At 38.3% G+C, this 15,473-nt stretch overlaps 1 protein-coding gene across 2 annotated transcripts in view; it reads right to left on the bottom strand.

Moving 5' to 3' along the window:
- Positions 1 to 15,473, bottom strand: part of SH3RF3 (SH3 domain containing ring finger 3) — a 571,324-nt gene that overhangs the window by 70,829 nt on the left and 485,022 nt on the right. For both annotated transcript variants that reach the window (XM_020965168.2, XM_020965166.2), the window contains one exon: positions 14,945 to 15,279. In XM_020965168.2, coding sequence (XP_020820827.1) covers positions 14,945 to 15,279 — 335 coding nt within the window. The remainder of the gene's footprint in view (positions 1 to 14,944; positions 15,280 to 15,473) is intronic.

The following is a 15,473-nucleotide window of genomic DNA, read 5'->3' on the forward strand; positions in this document are numbered from 1 at the left end:
AGAAGGAAATGGCAAATTGCTCCAGTATCTTTGCCGAGATAACCCCAACTGAGGTCAGGCATGACTGAAAATGACCAAACAACAACAAAAACAACAAATATTCCAGGCATTGTGGTAAAAGCTGAAGATACCAAGATGAAAGTAACACAGTTCATCCCTTCAAGGAGCTTACACTCTAACGGAGGGAGATGACATGTACATATATAAGAATATCAGTACCTGAATCTTAGTCTTCCTCCCCACCCCGTTACTGATTGTTCTCCTGGAGTCCTTATAATTCTTTGACTAGCAGCTCCCTTTTTAAGGATATCTCTGAATCCATAAAGTACTCCAAAGATTCCTGTTAACACTGAACAAAAGAGTTTTGTTGGGAAAGGTTATAGAGCCAAAATCTCTTTTTCTAGGTTAGAAAAGTATAAGAAAAGATGCGTTGTAGACATATGAAGGAAAAAGACTGTCTTGTGCCTTATTTCTCCTCTTCTACCTCACTCTAATGCCCTCAAAATCCAATGATTTCCATGTCACTTAAAACCATAGAATCTGAGATCATATGGTTGAACCTATACCTGAACAGGAATCCTTTCTACAACACCCCTGCAGATCCCCAGTGAGAGGGAATTAGGTACCTTATGAAGCTGCCCACTGCACCTTTAGACAGCTCTGTTAAGAATTTTTTTCCCTTAAATTGAGTCCAAAAATCTGTTTTTTTTTTCTTTACAAGTTCTGCCTTTTCTCCATTTCTCCTAATTCTGCTTTGTGGAGCCAAAAAGGCCAAGTCAAAATTTTCTTCCCTATAATAGTTCACTAAATACTTGAAGACAGCAATTATATTTCCCTTTGGATTTTTCTAATACATATTAAATACCCCAGTTTCTTAACTCATCCTTGTGCATCAGTACCTCCAATACCTCACCATCCTGAAAATATCTTCTCTCCAGTTATCACAAACGTGGTCCCAAACTAGATAATAACATCATTTATCAATGCTATACCACCATTTTGAAATTAAATTCTCTTTTCTGTCTACATTCTCTAGTACTTCCATTAACCCTCCCTGCTCATATCTCGTGAAGTTGCTTATTGTCTCCAACATTGATCTTGCAACTACTTTTCATTTTGTTGCAGCCTATAATTCCTATCCTGGTTTCTCTTTCTTTCTCCTAGTCTAGCTAATATCCAAATCTGATCAACTTCTCTATTTTCTCAACTTCTCTTCCCCATATGCTGAATGCTTCTGGGACAGTATGAAATCACACTAGTTTCCTCCAAAGATTTCAAAGGACTAGAATGATGGGGGTGAATCAAATTAGATGAAACTGAATAAGGAGAAGTAAAAATATGAGATTTTTATCCAATGACCAAATAGACATATCGCAGGAAGAGCTGAATTTTATCAATCTTGACATTCTTACTATAAGTGAAACCATCAGACAAAAGGAAATTGTAGCTAGAAGGGAAGGACTTCTCATGGGTATTCTTCAAAATAGCAAAGAAATGAGTTTTATCATGTGCTCAGAGGCAGCAAAAACATTTCATGGGATAGTCGCTTATCACATATTACAACACTAAAGGTAAGTATTTACAAAAAAGACCATCATTAAAATAACTGCAGCTAATGCACCCACATGAGTTGCTAAGGAGGAAGTGGTAGAGAACTAGGTAAAATTGTCTACCTCAAATCAAATACATTCTGATACTTGGTACCCTCAGTGAAAATATAGGAAAGTAAGGTCCAAGAAGAAGAAATGAGGGATGTCGAAGACTTGTAGATGTCTTAGAAGCCTCAAAGCTCTATATCATGAACCTTACAAAAAGAATTGATATGTGGTTAATACATGACAAACACCAAGTAACAACATAAAAAATGAAATACATATATATTTCATAATATACATAATATTTATATATGTGATTTATATCATATATAACAAATATATTATATTTGTTATTAATGTGTAAGTTATTCCTGAGACAGCTGTGCATATACAGTCAGACCACCAACTTATCAAGAAAAAGAAGAAGAATGAGAAAAGGGAGATGGTATATGATAAAAATAATTTAACTATGAACCATTTAAACTATGAACCAATTTCTTAAATAAGAAATTGACAAGAGAAATTACAACACTGACTATAAGAATTTTATTCAGAAGTTTAAAGAATGTAAATTGTCACAAGAAGAAGATTAAAAAAGCCCAAGAGTACCTTAGTCAGCAAACACCTGACTTACCAAAAGGAGAGATATGGATGCCAAGGTTAGTGACAAATTAGAATATTAACTCATTTGTGAAATCTTACAAAGAAAGACAATAGGTGATTATGAGCAATACTATCTTATAAAGCAGAACCAATGGATGATAAAACCAATTAAAGAAAGTTTGGCAAGATATCTAACTAAGCAAATCAACCCCAGGGCATAACAGCGTGAAAATTCAAAACAGACAAACAAGGGAAAAATGGAAAATATTTTCAAAATTTTAGCAAAATCTTTTTGCCAGGCAGAATACTACTGTGGATAGACAGGCTTGAAACCATGAAGACATGATATATTGGCTGTGTGATTCTGGGCAAGTCATTTAACCTCTCAGTGTTTTTGTCAGTTCTCCAAGACTCTAAGTTGCAGAGAATATGTAGACAATATTCAAGCCCAAAGACATTTCAGAACCTTGTGGAAGTGATCTGTAATCACTTAAAGAAGTTTGACCCATCTATATGCACGGAGAAAACCAAGTGGATGAAGAATATTTTTTTTGCCCAATTTAAAAAATATGCATATTATTTATTTATTTTTAGCATTCTTTTTTTTTTAAGTTGAGTTACAAATTCTCTCCTCTCACCCACTGAAAAGGCAAGCAAAATTACATCAATTATACATGTGAAATCATACAAAACCTATTTCCACTTTATCCATATTGCAAAAAAAAAAGAAAGTGAGAAAATTATAATTTAATTTGTACTCAGAGTTCATCAGAGAGAGAACTCTCTCTGGAAGTAGATAGCATTTTTAAAATTATGATCCTGTTGGAACCGTCTTGGATCATTGCATTGATCAGAGTAGCCAAGTCTTTCAAAGTTGATCATCATTACAACATTGCTATTATTGTGCACAATAATTTCTTGGTTCTTCTCACTTCACTTTGCATCAATTCATATAGGTCTTGCCTTGTTTCTTCTGAAACCACCCCACTCTACCTTTCTTGTAGGACTCCATCAAAATCATAAATGGTAACTTGTTCAGCCACTCCCCAATTGATAAGCATCCCTTCGGTTTCTAATTCTTGGTCACCAATAAAAAAGAGCTGCTACAAATATTTTTGTACATACAGACCATTTTTTTTCTTTGATCTCTTTGGGGTACAGGCCTAGTAGTGGTATTGCTGGGTCAAAGGGTATGCACAGTTTTATAGCCCTGTTCCAAATTGTTCTCTGGTGTGATTGGACCAGTTCAAAACTCTACCAACACTTTATTAGTGTACCTATTTTCTTCTAGCATTTGTCATTTCTGATAGATGTGAGGTGGTACCTCAGAGTTTTTAAAATTTGCATTTCTGTAATCAATAGTGATTTCAAGCATTTTTTTTCATGTAACTATAGAAAGCTTTGATTTCTTCACCTTGAAAACTGCATTTTCATATCCTTTGACCATTTATCAATTGGGGAATGACTCCTACTTTTTTTAAAATTTGGCTTAATGCTCTATATATTTGAGAAACGAGACCTTTATCAATTTTGGTCAATTTTTAACATGCATTTGGGTAGACACTCTGATTTATCCAAAAGTGTGACAATCCAGATGAACAAATTGGGTCCAGAGTTGAATAGTTTTAAAAGAGCTTTGGGGAAATTACAAAGCTCTTTTAGTGACTTTAAGCTTCCCATGAAAGCAAAGGTCTACCTTTATAATATGAATATTCTACAAATGTTGCCAACATGGTAAGACATGCAATGCTTCCAATGACCTAAAAATGAATACCACACAGAAGAGGTACATGGTGGTTGTGAGCAGGCTACAACATATAACCAAGAAGGAAATTTGAAAAACGAGAGTATAAGATGTTCTCAAAGAACTTTATGATAGGAAGAGAAGTTTAACAACTTGGCAAGAATGAGATCTAAGAGAGGCTTGGCAAGAATGAGATGTAAGAGAGGGGATTTAAGGTATAAGATGCCTAATCGATCAATGCAATCATGGACCTTTGAAAAATTGAAAGCAATTTGATGAAGTGAAATGATGCCAGACTGAAATTGGAGATCCAAGCAATTTGAATGTGTGACTTTCCAGTGAAACCATAGAGGAAGAACTACTTAGGGGAGAAGGAAAAATCTCATCTTCTGCTGTGGCCAGATCTCCTCTCCCTCACCCACTGTCTCCTGCTTATTTGAGGATGGTTTTGATAGTGTTGAAGGGTCCAGAGGATGTTAGATCTCCTGTTTTCCTTTTATGTTCTAGTAAAATCCCCAGATCAGGTGATGTCAGTATCTGCATTGAAAGTCAAGGACAGATTGGACATAGATTGACAGATTCACAAAGGAGTCCAGCAAAAAAAAGTATATTATGACTAAAAGGAGCACCTCACAAATGGGAGAAAAGGACTTCCAGTAACCAAAAACTTAGTTACCCCTTTGCTCTTTTGAACCCATTTTCCTGTAGACTCTATATGTATTGTTCATCACAGACTTTTAGGTCAATGTTTTTGTATCACCTTAGTAAATATCCCTTTATAGAAGCTACTTAAGGCCATCTGATTAAGCTGATTCTCAAACCATCATTCCTGGGGGAAACTTGTATTTTCTTTCATCTTCTTCCTTTTTCTAAGAGAGGGGCCCTCCCTCTGGCAAAGGCTAACCCCTCTCCCTTTGCCATTTGTCCCATACTTTTTACTTCTGAACCTCAGTCAATCAATCCTTTCTTCTTTCTCTTTAGTAACATCTTTACTATTTCTGTCTCCACTAATTTCTTCTCTCTTTGTCTATAACCCACTCATATCTTAAAAAAACAAAACCCCAAACCCAAACTTTTCTTTGACCTTATTATCCTGTTCCTCCTCCCCCTCCTCCTCCTTCTGTCCCTCCTTTTCCTCCTCCTTTGTCATCATCATAATATTCTTCAGTAAGCAGTCAACACATGGCCTTTATTTCACCATTCATGACTCCTCAACTCCTTGTAGTCTGACTCTTGTACTCACCATTTTCCTAAAAATGTTTTCCTCAATTTTATCACCTACCTCCTAATTTCTAAATCCAATGCCCTTTTCTTAGTTTTTTAAATCTTCCTTGACTTCTCTGTACCCAGTGACACTGTTGACCATCTCCACCTTTGCTTCATACTTCCAATTCCTTTGGGCTTCTATGGCACCAAATGTTCTTGGTTTTCCTCCTCCATTGTGTCTTTCGCTGGCTTCAATTTCACTTCCTGTCCCTCTGCAGTGCTTTGTTTTTGGCTTTATTTTCTCTCTTTCCAACAGAAGTTCTTAACCTGGCAACCCTGTCTCTGGATTGATTTCAGGAGGTCTATGAACTTGGATGGGAAAAAGTTATACTACTTCTACTAATCCCTAACTTCAATTCAGCATTTCCTTTAATTATTTAAAATTATTTAAAAACAACAAAACAAAAAATATTAAAAATAACCATATTTCATAACAACAAAATTATTTAAAAAACTCCTACTTTTCTGAGAAGAGGTCCAAAGGCTTTATCGGACTTCAAAGGAGACCATGACAAAAACAAAATTAAGAACCCCTGCTTTATAATCATTTCCTTAATGATCTTACCTCTTCTCAAAGCTTTAATAGATCACCTCCAAGTAGACAGCTCACTGATCCTCAACTCCAAACCTGATTTCTTTCCAAAAATGGTCTTTCTCTAAAACCTTATTTTTCATTATTCCCATTCCCCACCATAAGACTATCTTACAATACAACCAAAATGAACCAGTCATTGTTTCCTGAGCATGTGTCAGGTTCTCTTCCTCTATCCTTTGTCTACTGCTTTTTCCTAGGGCTTGGGATCCTCTCCCTGCCATTTGTATATGCCATCATTCTTTAGGGCTCAGTTACTTCCTCTGGGACTCTTTCCCTTGAATGTCCAGAAATGATCACTCCATTCCTCTAACCCTACAACAGTGTTAAATTGCTCCTAAGTATCCATCATAGGCTGCTTTGGAATAGCATTTTTTTGCACACATACCTAATTACTCCTACTACATTATAAATTCCTGGAGGGCAGGAACCTTGAATTATTATTAATTATGTCTTGTATTATGTAGCAGAGTACATTGAATATTCTTGGCATTTAAAAAAATATTTGTTGACCGAATATTGGATGAAGACAACAGTGAATGTCACAAAGTAGTACAAAAGGCTGATCATCAAATGATTTTTACAGACAGTAACTGTTGTCAGAGCACAGAGGAGATAGAGATCACTTCAGGCTAGACAAATCAAGGAAGTCTTTATGGGATGGGTAATAGTAACAAAAATAAAAACCATAAGAAAAAAATAGCTAGCATTTATGTAGAGCATTAAGGTTTGCAAAGTGCTTTACAAATATTATTTCATCTGATCTCACAACAATCCCGGAAAATCAATACTATCTCCCCATTTACAGGAAACTGAGGCAAACAGAGGTTAAGTGACTTGCCCAGGGTCACACAGCTAGTAAGTTATCTAAGGCTGCATTTGAACTCAGGTCTTCCTAACTTCAGGTCCAGCACTCCATGTACTAAATAGCCACCGTATTAACCAAGATAATATCTGAAGTGGTATGGAATAGTTTCTTTTCTCTATTACATCACTTTTCACATAGTTTAATATTTTAGTACTTTAACAGATTCATGATCTCATTGCTCTTGGGGCTTTCGTCAGTGGCAAGGATCACGATCCATACCTGCCTTCTCATCCTGGGTGATTCCTTTTCTATATCCTCTAATAAGCCCTTTACTGAGAGCCCAACCAATATGCTTAGAGGAGGGCAGTCTTCTTCTTGGCGTCTATGTTAGAAGGATACCCATACGGCCATAGTCTGCCTGTTATCCCTCATTCTTGATATATGAATGGCAAAACTCCTTTCCCAATCATAAATCTCTTAGTTTGTATCTTTTTTTTGTTAATTTTTATTTTTTAGGCAGTTGGGGTTAGGTGACTTGCCCAGGGTCATATAGCTAGTAAGTATCAAATGTTTGGTCTGAGGCCAGATTTAAAATCAGGTCCTCCTGACTTCAGGGCTGGTGCTCTATCCACTGTGCCACCTAGCTGCTCCTTTGTATCTTTTATGCTACTTTTTGCACACACTTCATTGTTAGTAACACGCTGCAGTCTCATTATACTCACTGTAAAGAAAGCATTTCTAGTCCCCTTTGGGTGATCTGCAACTTTGATTCCTGAGAGGTTGTGGAAATGTATGATTCATAACCTTAACTCACCAATGGAAGAATAATGGGACTAAAAATAGGTTTATATTTTAGGGAAAAACTTGGGGTCCCTGAAAGTGCTGGGCAATTTTTTAAAAAAAATGTTTAATTGTTCTCGATTCTTAACTTGAAAAACAGTCCCCTAGACATTGCTGTACATAAAGAACAAAAAAGAAGATTATTTATCAAATTGTGAATCTCTATCACATAAATCTATTTAAAGTATATAATAAATTCATTAGCTTTGAGGTCGTCCAGTTTAGCTGTCTCTCCCACTAAATTTCTTTTGGTTATCTTCCTGTAAAGTATTGATTTTTTTTTTTGGAAATTTCTTAAATGTGACCTAATCCCTTCCTCTCCTTCCTATTCAAGTTCTTTATCCATACATACTATCTATATAATATATGTGTATATATACATGTATATCTATATGCCTATATATATATACATATATATGTGTGTATATATACATATATATGTGTGTGTATATATATATATATATATATATATATATATATATATTCATATGCAATGCACGTGGAAAGCAATGCTTCACAATACAAATGAATGTCTGGCACAACAGAGCAGACCAAAAGGTAATGATATCATAGGCTGTTTTGAGAGGTATAGTAACCAGAACTTGGGAAGCCATAGTCCTGCATACTATGATGTTTAGAAAGTTTGAGAGACAGTTTCTTGGTAATTTAATCATTTTATTAATAAGGTCAGCATGTTCATTAACAAAAAGAGGTTAGCGGCACTCTTGAATGCCAAAGACCCCTCATGGCAGTGGGCTCACAATTTATATGCTCTTGGAGTTCCTGAGTGTGGCCATCAACTCTGATTGGTTAACAATTAATGAGAAAATGAATATTATGAGGGGCTTATTCTAATGAGAGTCTTGGGGATATGTGACTTGGACAGCCGAAGTCTTGATCAAAGAGACTTATCAATTTCCATATCACCTGTCTGACAAAAGAGAGAATCCACATTTCCCCCCAGACCTTTCTGAGTAAACACAATGAGTTAGAATCCATCCATTAGCCTAAACTTAGGATTTCTTTTACTGCTTTTGATTAGATCTTCAGTCTGGGTAAGTGTTTGAGAGAGATTTCCCACACTGGTTGATCTCTGGATGAGGAAGTAGGAAAGGAGAAAAAAACTTGGTCCTGATTTAATAATTAGTTATTAATACAAGAGAGAAATAATAATTTCTCTCAGTACTCTGCCCTAGTCAGACCAATCTGGAGTATTACAATTCTAAGCACCATATTTTAGGACAATGACAACAAGGGACGTGTTCCAGAAATGAACTGATCAGGACAGTAAGAGACCTTAAGCACACACCATCTTATGATAGGTTGAGAGAATGAACAACTAAGGATGTTCGCTCTAGACAAGAAAGGCTCAAAGAATGAGAGGAGCATCGGAGCTCTCAAATACTACACAAGGGCTATAAGATGAATTAGATTTGTCTCCAGGGGACAAAACAAGCAATGCTGGGTAGAACATGCAAAGAAATGGGTTTAAGCTTGATCTGTGAAAAATGTTTTGACAATTAGGGCCGCCCCAGAGCAGGATGGGTTGTCTGGGGGACGAGTAGGTCACTTGTCACTAGAAGTCTTCCAGCAAAGGCTAAATGATTTCTTGTCCAAAATATTTCAGAGGATATTCCCTCTTGGGCACAGGATAGATGAGATGGTCTCTGACGTCCCTCTGGACTGAGATTCTGTGAATGAAGGAATACACTGTCCAACTGAGACCATCAGGGCCCCAGGGCAGGAAGGACACTCTGGTTCAGAGCTCAACCTACAAGAAGAATCCCAAATCCTGTCAGCACCTGACCCTTCCCTTGAGGTCTTTCATCCCACATCAGGCCCAGCCAGGCTTAATTTGTGAGGCCGTTTGGATCAGGGCCTGAAGTACAGTCTGTCAACAGAATGCACATACTCCCTATCACCACTTACCTAGAAAAGGAATAATGACTCCCAGCCATTTCCATGATAAGAATGAAATGCAGTGTGAGCAAAGTTTGCTGCCTCGGCCTATTTTCTTCTCCATGCCCAAGGGATACCTCGGTATGAATTTCCTATCCTCGGAGAACAAAATTACCACCCTTCTTTCTTCCAAGATGCCCAGAAGGGCCATTAATCATGGCTTCTTTTCTCCTACACTTTTGAATGTGACTATATCAGATTTCAGCCAAGTTCTGCACTACCAAAATATACAGCGTAGAAAAGTTTGGGTCTCAATGGAGAAAGAACGAAGTAGTGAGAACTCGTTGTCTTTTTTTCTAAGGAAAGCTCAAAAATGTCACAGGCCTGGAGATTAGTGCCAAATACTTAAGAAATATCCTCTTGTTCCATAACCAGACGGGCAATTTTAAGTCAGGATTGGCCTGAAATACATGTTAAAGTGATGGAATTGTTTTATTTAAGGAGCTGGAAGGAACCTCAGAAGCTTTCTAGTCCAAACTCTTCATTTCACAGATGAGGAAACTAAGGGTCAGGGAGAAAAATTGACTTGCCCAAGGTCAGACAGATCCCAAGCATGAGAAAAGAGATTTGAACTCAGGTCTTACGACTCCAAATTTTGTTGTCTTTCTACTGTGCCACTATGAGGTAGTGTTTTTTTCCCTACTTCCTCCCAGTTGTCAGTAAAGTCCTTTCAATTGTACTGAAGAAGATAAAGATCTTCTACAACCTAGCTAACATCCTGACAATAATTATGCTAACAATAACAATGCTGATAAGCTTCTGGTGTTTATGTGTAGGGAGCTGGATATACATTTAGTCATACAAAAAGTACCAACTGGTTGCTAGGCTCAAGCTTTCAGGAACAAGTAGAATGTTTTGCACATTTTTATAAATTAAGAGAAACCAATGATCAGACTGAGAAATAGAGAAGAGAAAAACTATCAATGAAAGGGTAGGGTGCTTGTCCTTAAGAGTAGAAGTTATAGTTTTATTTTATTTTAATTTATTATTATTATTATTATTGCTTTTTGGTGAGGTAATCGGGGTTCAGTGACTTGCCCAGGGTCACACAGCTAGTAAGTTTCAAGTGTCTGAGGCTGGATTTGAACTCAGGTCCTCCTGACTCCAAGGCTGGAGCTCTATCTACTGTGCCACCTAGCTACCCCTTAAAGTTATTGTTTTAGATACAAGAATGTGAATTGCATTCATTGCTCACAGTAAATGGAGAAGGATCTTCCGTCATATTCTCTTGGGTGTTCGGACAATGTCTATTTCTGAGGCATCTGAATGCTCCCATAATCTCATAATAATTTTAATTGACCGTGAAGGAGGAAGGAATAAGCTTCTCACTCTGCGTATACACGGCACGTTCCTAAACCACAGCGTGGGTGGGTATTGGGCTAGTTTTTGTCCCAGGCACATCAGTCACTAAGGGACATCCAGGGGAACTTGCACATGCAGCATATTCTGCCAGGGGTGGAGGATGTGAAGTTGTCAAATCTCTTGTTTTTCAAATGTGGGTTATGATTTCCTTCCAAGACAAATTTAATCAAAAGGCACGGGGCTATGGCGTCTATTGGACTGAACTCTCGCTGCTGATGTATGAGAACTGTTAGCAGAGTGTAAACCCTGGGTGAAAGCAAAATATTTGTTAAGTGTCTAACAGGCTGAGAATGCTGAAAGCAGCCCTAGCCCTGGTTTTCATTAGTAACACACTTAGGAGGGCACAGACATTGAAATATCACTTCCAGTGTTGATTCTGAGAGCTTGAATCTACAATGTATCAATCACAGACAGAAATGAGTCATATTTAAGCCAGCCCTCTCTGTTTCACTGAACCATGGCAATGCAATTTTCTGAAAGAAATGGAAATGTTTACAGAACTGTTAAACACCTCCCGCCATTTACAAGTCTGGTGTATTATGCTCCTCACCAGCCCTAAAGGCCACTGAGATATCCCATCTTCTATCTAAGGAGGCAAATAGGCTTTGGGGCCAGATGGTCATGTAGGAAACTTAAGAGTGTGCTCTAACATTTATCCACCATTGTTGCTGATTTACAAGGTTTGGTCATATCTCATGCAAACCCCTATTAGATAGAAATGAACGGATTAAAAGCTAAACTGATTTTTCAACTACGAATCAGCCAAGCTACAGATGAATAGATGTAGACAAAATAATTGGGCAGTAACTATAAAACTTTGTGCCTGTGGGCTGTATGGGCCTTACAGTGCCCAAGTTATCATCCTCGTTTGGATCCGTGGCCCTAGGCTTTAGCTTCTCAGGGGAGGGAGACATAGCAGTGGCAAAAACCAAGGCTCCAGCATTCCTTCTCCACAGACATTATGAAGACTATTAAACGGGCTTGATTGTCTTAACATACACAAACATCACAAGTGGTATGTGAAACTGAAGGTGGTCAATGGAAAGATATCAGGAGGGTGATGTCTTCATTTGTAAATGAATTGAATTTAAGTGAAGCAGAGCTGTGCAAAGTCATCAGCCTCACTCTCTCCTCCAGTCATCAGAGTACAGTGGCAAGACATAGGTCAAGATGACTGGCCATAGTTCCCTCATCTGTAAAATGATGGGGGTTGGTTTAGACGGCTCTGAGATCTCTTCCAACTATAGAGCTATGATTGTATGCCTAGGAAGCAAAAATGCATTAAGGGAAGAAGTATCATAAAGTTCTAAGAGACCTCAGAGTCTCTTAGACTCTGACTGCATTAATCTAATGCAACCTTCTTATTTTACAGATGGGGAAACTGAGGACCAGAATCATAGCTTTAGAGCTGGAAGGAAACTTAGAGATTATTTAATCCAACCTCCTGATTTGACAGATGAGGAAACTGAGGCCTAGAGAGACTAAGTGATGTACCCTAGGTGAATAAAGGCTCTTGGCAAAGATACAAAAATGTACAAAAATCTTCATACCAGCTTTGCCACCATGAGAAACTGAGGGGATGCCCATCAACTGGGGACTGACTGAACAATTATGGTATGAGAATGAAATGGAATATGACTTTGGTATAAAAATGATGAAGGGGATGGCAGAGAACTGGAAACTAAGGGTAAGTCCCTCAACCAGGGAATGGATGAACAAGTTATGCCATATAAATCTAATGGAATACAAGTGTGTTGTTAGAAATTTTAAAGGGCATGGGTTCAGAGACAACTGAGAAGACATATATGAACTGATGCATAGTGAAGAGAGTAGAAAGAGGAGAATATGCAATAACAGTTTAAAAGCAAAGAACTTTGAAAGACTTAAGAAATTCTAATCAAAGCAATGACCAGTCACGATTCCAGAATGATGATGAAACATGCTACCCACTTCCTGAAAGGTAGGAGACTCAGGGTACAGATTGAAACATATATTTGTTGGACTTGGCGAAGATTGAAATTTATTTTGCTTGACTATGCATATTAGTTATAAGGATTTTTATCTTTCTGTCTTTTTTTCCTCCAGTGGGGAATAGGGCTGGGGAGGTGGGAGGGAGAAAAAATAGCTCTTGGAATGTTAAAAAAAATAAACAAGTAAGCTAAGGCTCTTGGACTGCTTTTAAAAGGCCACTGGGCCATGGCATGAGAGATAAAGTCCATTTTTGAGTACTTTCTCCACCTATCACAAGATCCTACTGAAATGTAGATTCAAAGCAGGTATGTTGATGGTAGAAAGTGCTATGAGTATAGGTAAGGAAGAATCAAGAAATGGTTCGTGAAGGAGGGAGCAAAGGAAATGGCTTTGAAAGATGGGTAGGCTTTCGATAGGTGGAGATATGAAGAGGGCATCCCACCCACAGTGTATTGCTGTGAAGGAATGTTGCGATGTCTCTATAAACTTGGTAGAAAGCATTTTCAGATCTCTATACACAATCTCTGTTATAACCTGTTATATTGCCCAAGCTCAAATTGACAGTTATTATTAGCTATGTTTCCCCCATCAAGTCCCCAACAGAAGCTTGCGGGTTATGATCAATCAACATTATCATAATTTAAAAAAAAAAAGGCCTTTGATTCAACTGGGAAAAAAAAAACAAAACCCAAAAACCCAAGATGTCGGAGTCCAAGCATACAATTCCACTGTCTTCAAGAGAATTCACCTCCAAACATGCTCTTTTCTCCCAAATTATCTAGATAATATGCGGCAAAATTAGTATTTTTGGACCAAACCATCTGTACTAATTCACTATCATTTCAAACTCTCCATCTATGTGCCACCCCTTTACTTATTCACTTATCCCTTGCTCTGTTATAGGTATCATTTTGAAACATCTAGTGGAAAAGTAGAAGAATGTACATGTATTCTCCAGGGGATTGAGAGCTGTTAGATCTGAGTTACATGCGCGGCACCCTGGTGTCATCAAGAGAAATGAGATATTTCTCCCTCTAGCCCCCTTTCTTAGCCACAAGCCTTTTCTTTTTTGAAAACAGCTTGCTTTTCTGAAGATAAAGATAAATTAAAAGGATCAGATTTTTGATATGCCAATGTAAAGCACAAGTCTACGAGAACATAAAATTGCCACAGTGGACCAGATTCATTCTTCTCTTTGATAGTAACATCAAAGGATTTATTTTTTGTTGGAATATACAGAGTTTGGAGCACCATTCTGCACACCAACTACATTCACGGATGTCCAAACCCTGAATTAATTTAAATTCATCCTGAACTAATGTTTTAATTAAATTCAACAAACATTAAGCACCAATTTTGTAAAAAGCACTGAGCTAGGCTCTGGGATCATAAGATCATAGCTTTAGGTCACTGAACCCTTCCATAATACAAGGGAGGAAAATGACGCCCACTGAGCTTAAGCAACTTCCCAGAGTTTTTCAAAGGTGTAGGGGAGGCAGAAGAGGTATTCTGCTCCCTAGAAACACTGGGAGTGGCATGCTTTCACGTGAGAATCTGCCTAGCTTGTTTTGAGGCTGTCTTTTTAGTTCTAGTTGGAGTTCCATATCTTTAAAGGCTATTAGTTGGAAGATGTTCATTTATATTAAAAAAAAAAATCCAAAGAGCTACTTGTATGGTTAAGCAGAGAGATAAGTCAGCTCCAGACTGTGGGTCCAAAAACTTAGATTCTAACCCTAGCTCTGCCAGTGACTGCCCTTGTAAGTCATGCCGCCTCAGGTTTTCAATTTTTTTCAATTGGGGTTAGGTGACTTGCCCAGGGGGTCACACAGCTAGTAAGTGTCAAGTGTTTGGTCTGAGGCCACATTTGAACTCAGGTCCTCCTGACTTCAGGGCCGGTGCTCTCTCCACTGTGCCACCTAACAGCCCCTGCCTCAGGTTTTCCATCTGCAAAATAGGCCAAATTTTCTTCTCAGGAGAATAGCTAACTTAGGATTGGCCATTCCCTCTAGATTCCCCCTATTAACACCTGGAAGAATCTGCCCACTTTATCCCAAACATCAACCAGTTTTCTTGGTTTTGGCCTCTGTTTCTGAGATGTGCCTGAAACCCAGCTGAGAGTAAAAAGAAGCCATGAGAAACCACGAGCATTGGCTCTTAATGCTACCTAGACAGGTGAGTCATTAGACACACAGAGGACCGGTTACCTTTTCATTCTTTTTCTCCTCTGTTTTGCCGGATGTGTTGGTCGGGCTGGAAGTCAACAAGCTACTGATGGGCCCACTGCCCATGTCTCCATTCAGGTTGGCTGCACTGACGTTGGGAGGCGTGATGGCCGAGGCTGCTGATGTCAGAGGGATGACAGGCCTGGGGCACTGTGCTCCAGAGACGACCTGAATCGGGGATTGGTGGAGGTGCTGTGGAGATACGATGGTGTGCGGCCTGATCCCTGTAGCTGGCATGCGGGATGGAGAGCTTTGGGTACGTAGAGGTGATACTGTCGCAGTGGGCCGGTCTTGAGACTGAGCAGGAGGGTGGGCAGCTGGATACAATTGGTGTTGGAGAAAACAGAAGAGATTAATAATTAGTTTGAGAATTTCAACTCATTGCAATAGTACTGTTTCTTTTTTAAAAATATCAACTAATGAGTGAAAAAGCATTTGTTAAGTGCTTAGTATATGCAAGGCACTATGATAAGTACTGGTGATATAAATAGAAAAAAAACAGCCAGTCCCT

Source organism: Phascolarctos cinereus, unplaced genomic scaffold, assembly GCF_003287225.1.
Source record: "Phascolarctos cinereus isolate Bilbo 61053 unplaced genomic scaffold, phaCin_HiC Scaffold_7;HRSCAF=346, whole genome shotgun sequence".
Classification (NCBI taxonomy): Eukaryota; Metazoa; Chordata; class Mammalia; order Diprotodontia; family Phascolarctidae; genus Phascolarctos; species Phascolarctos cinereus.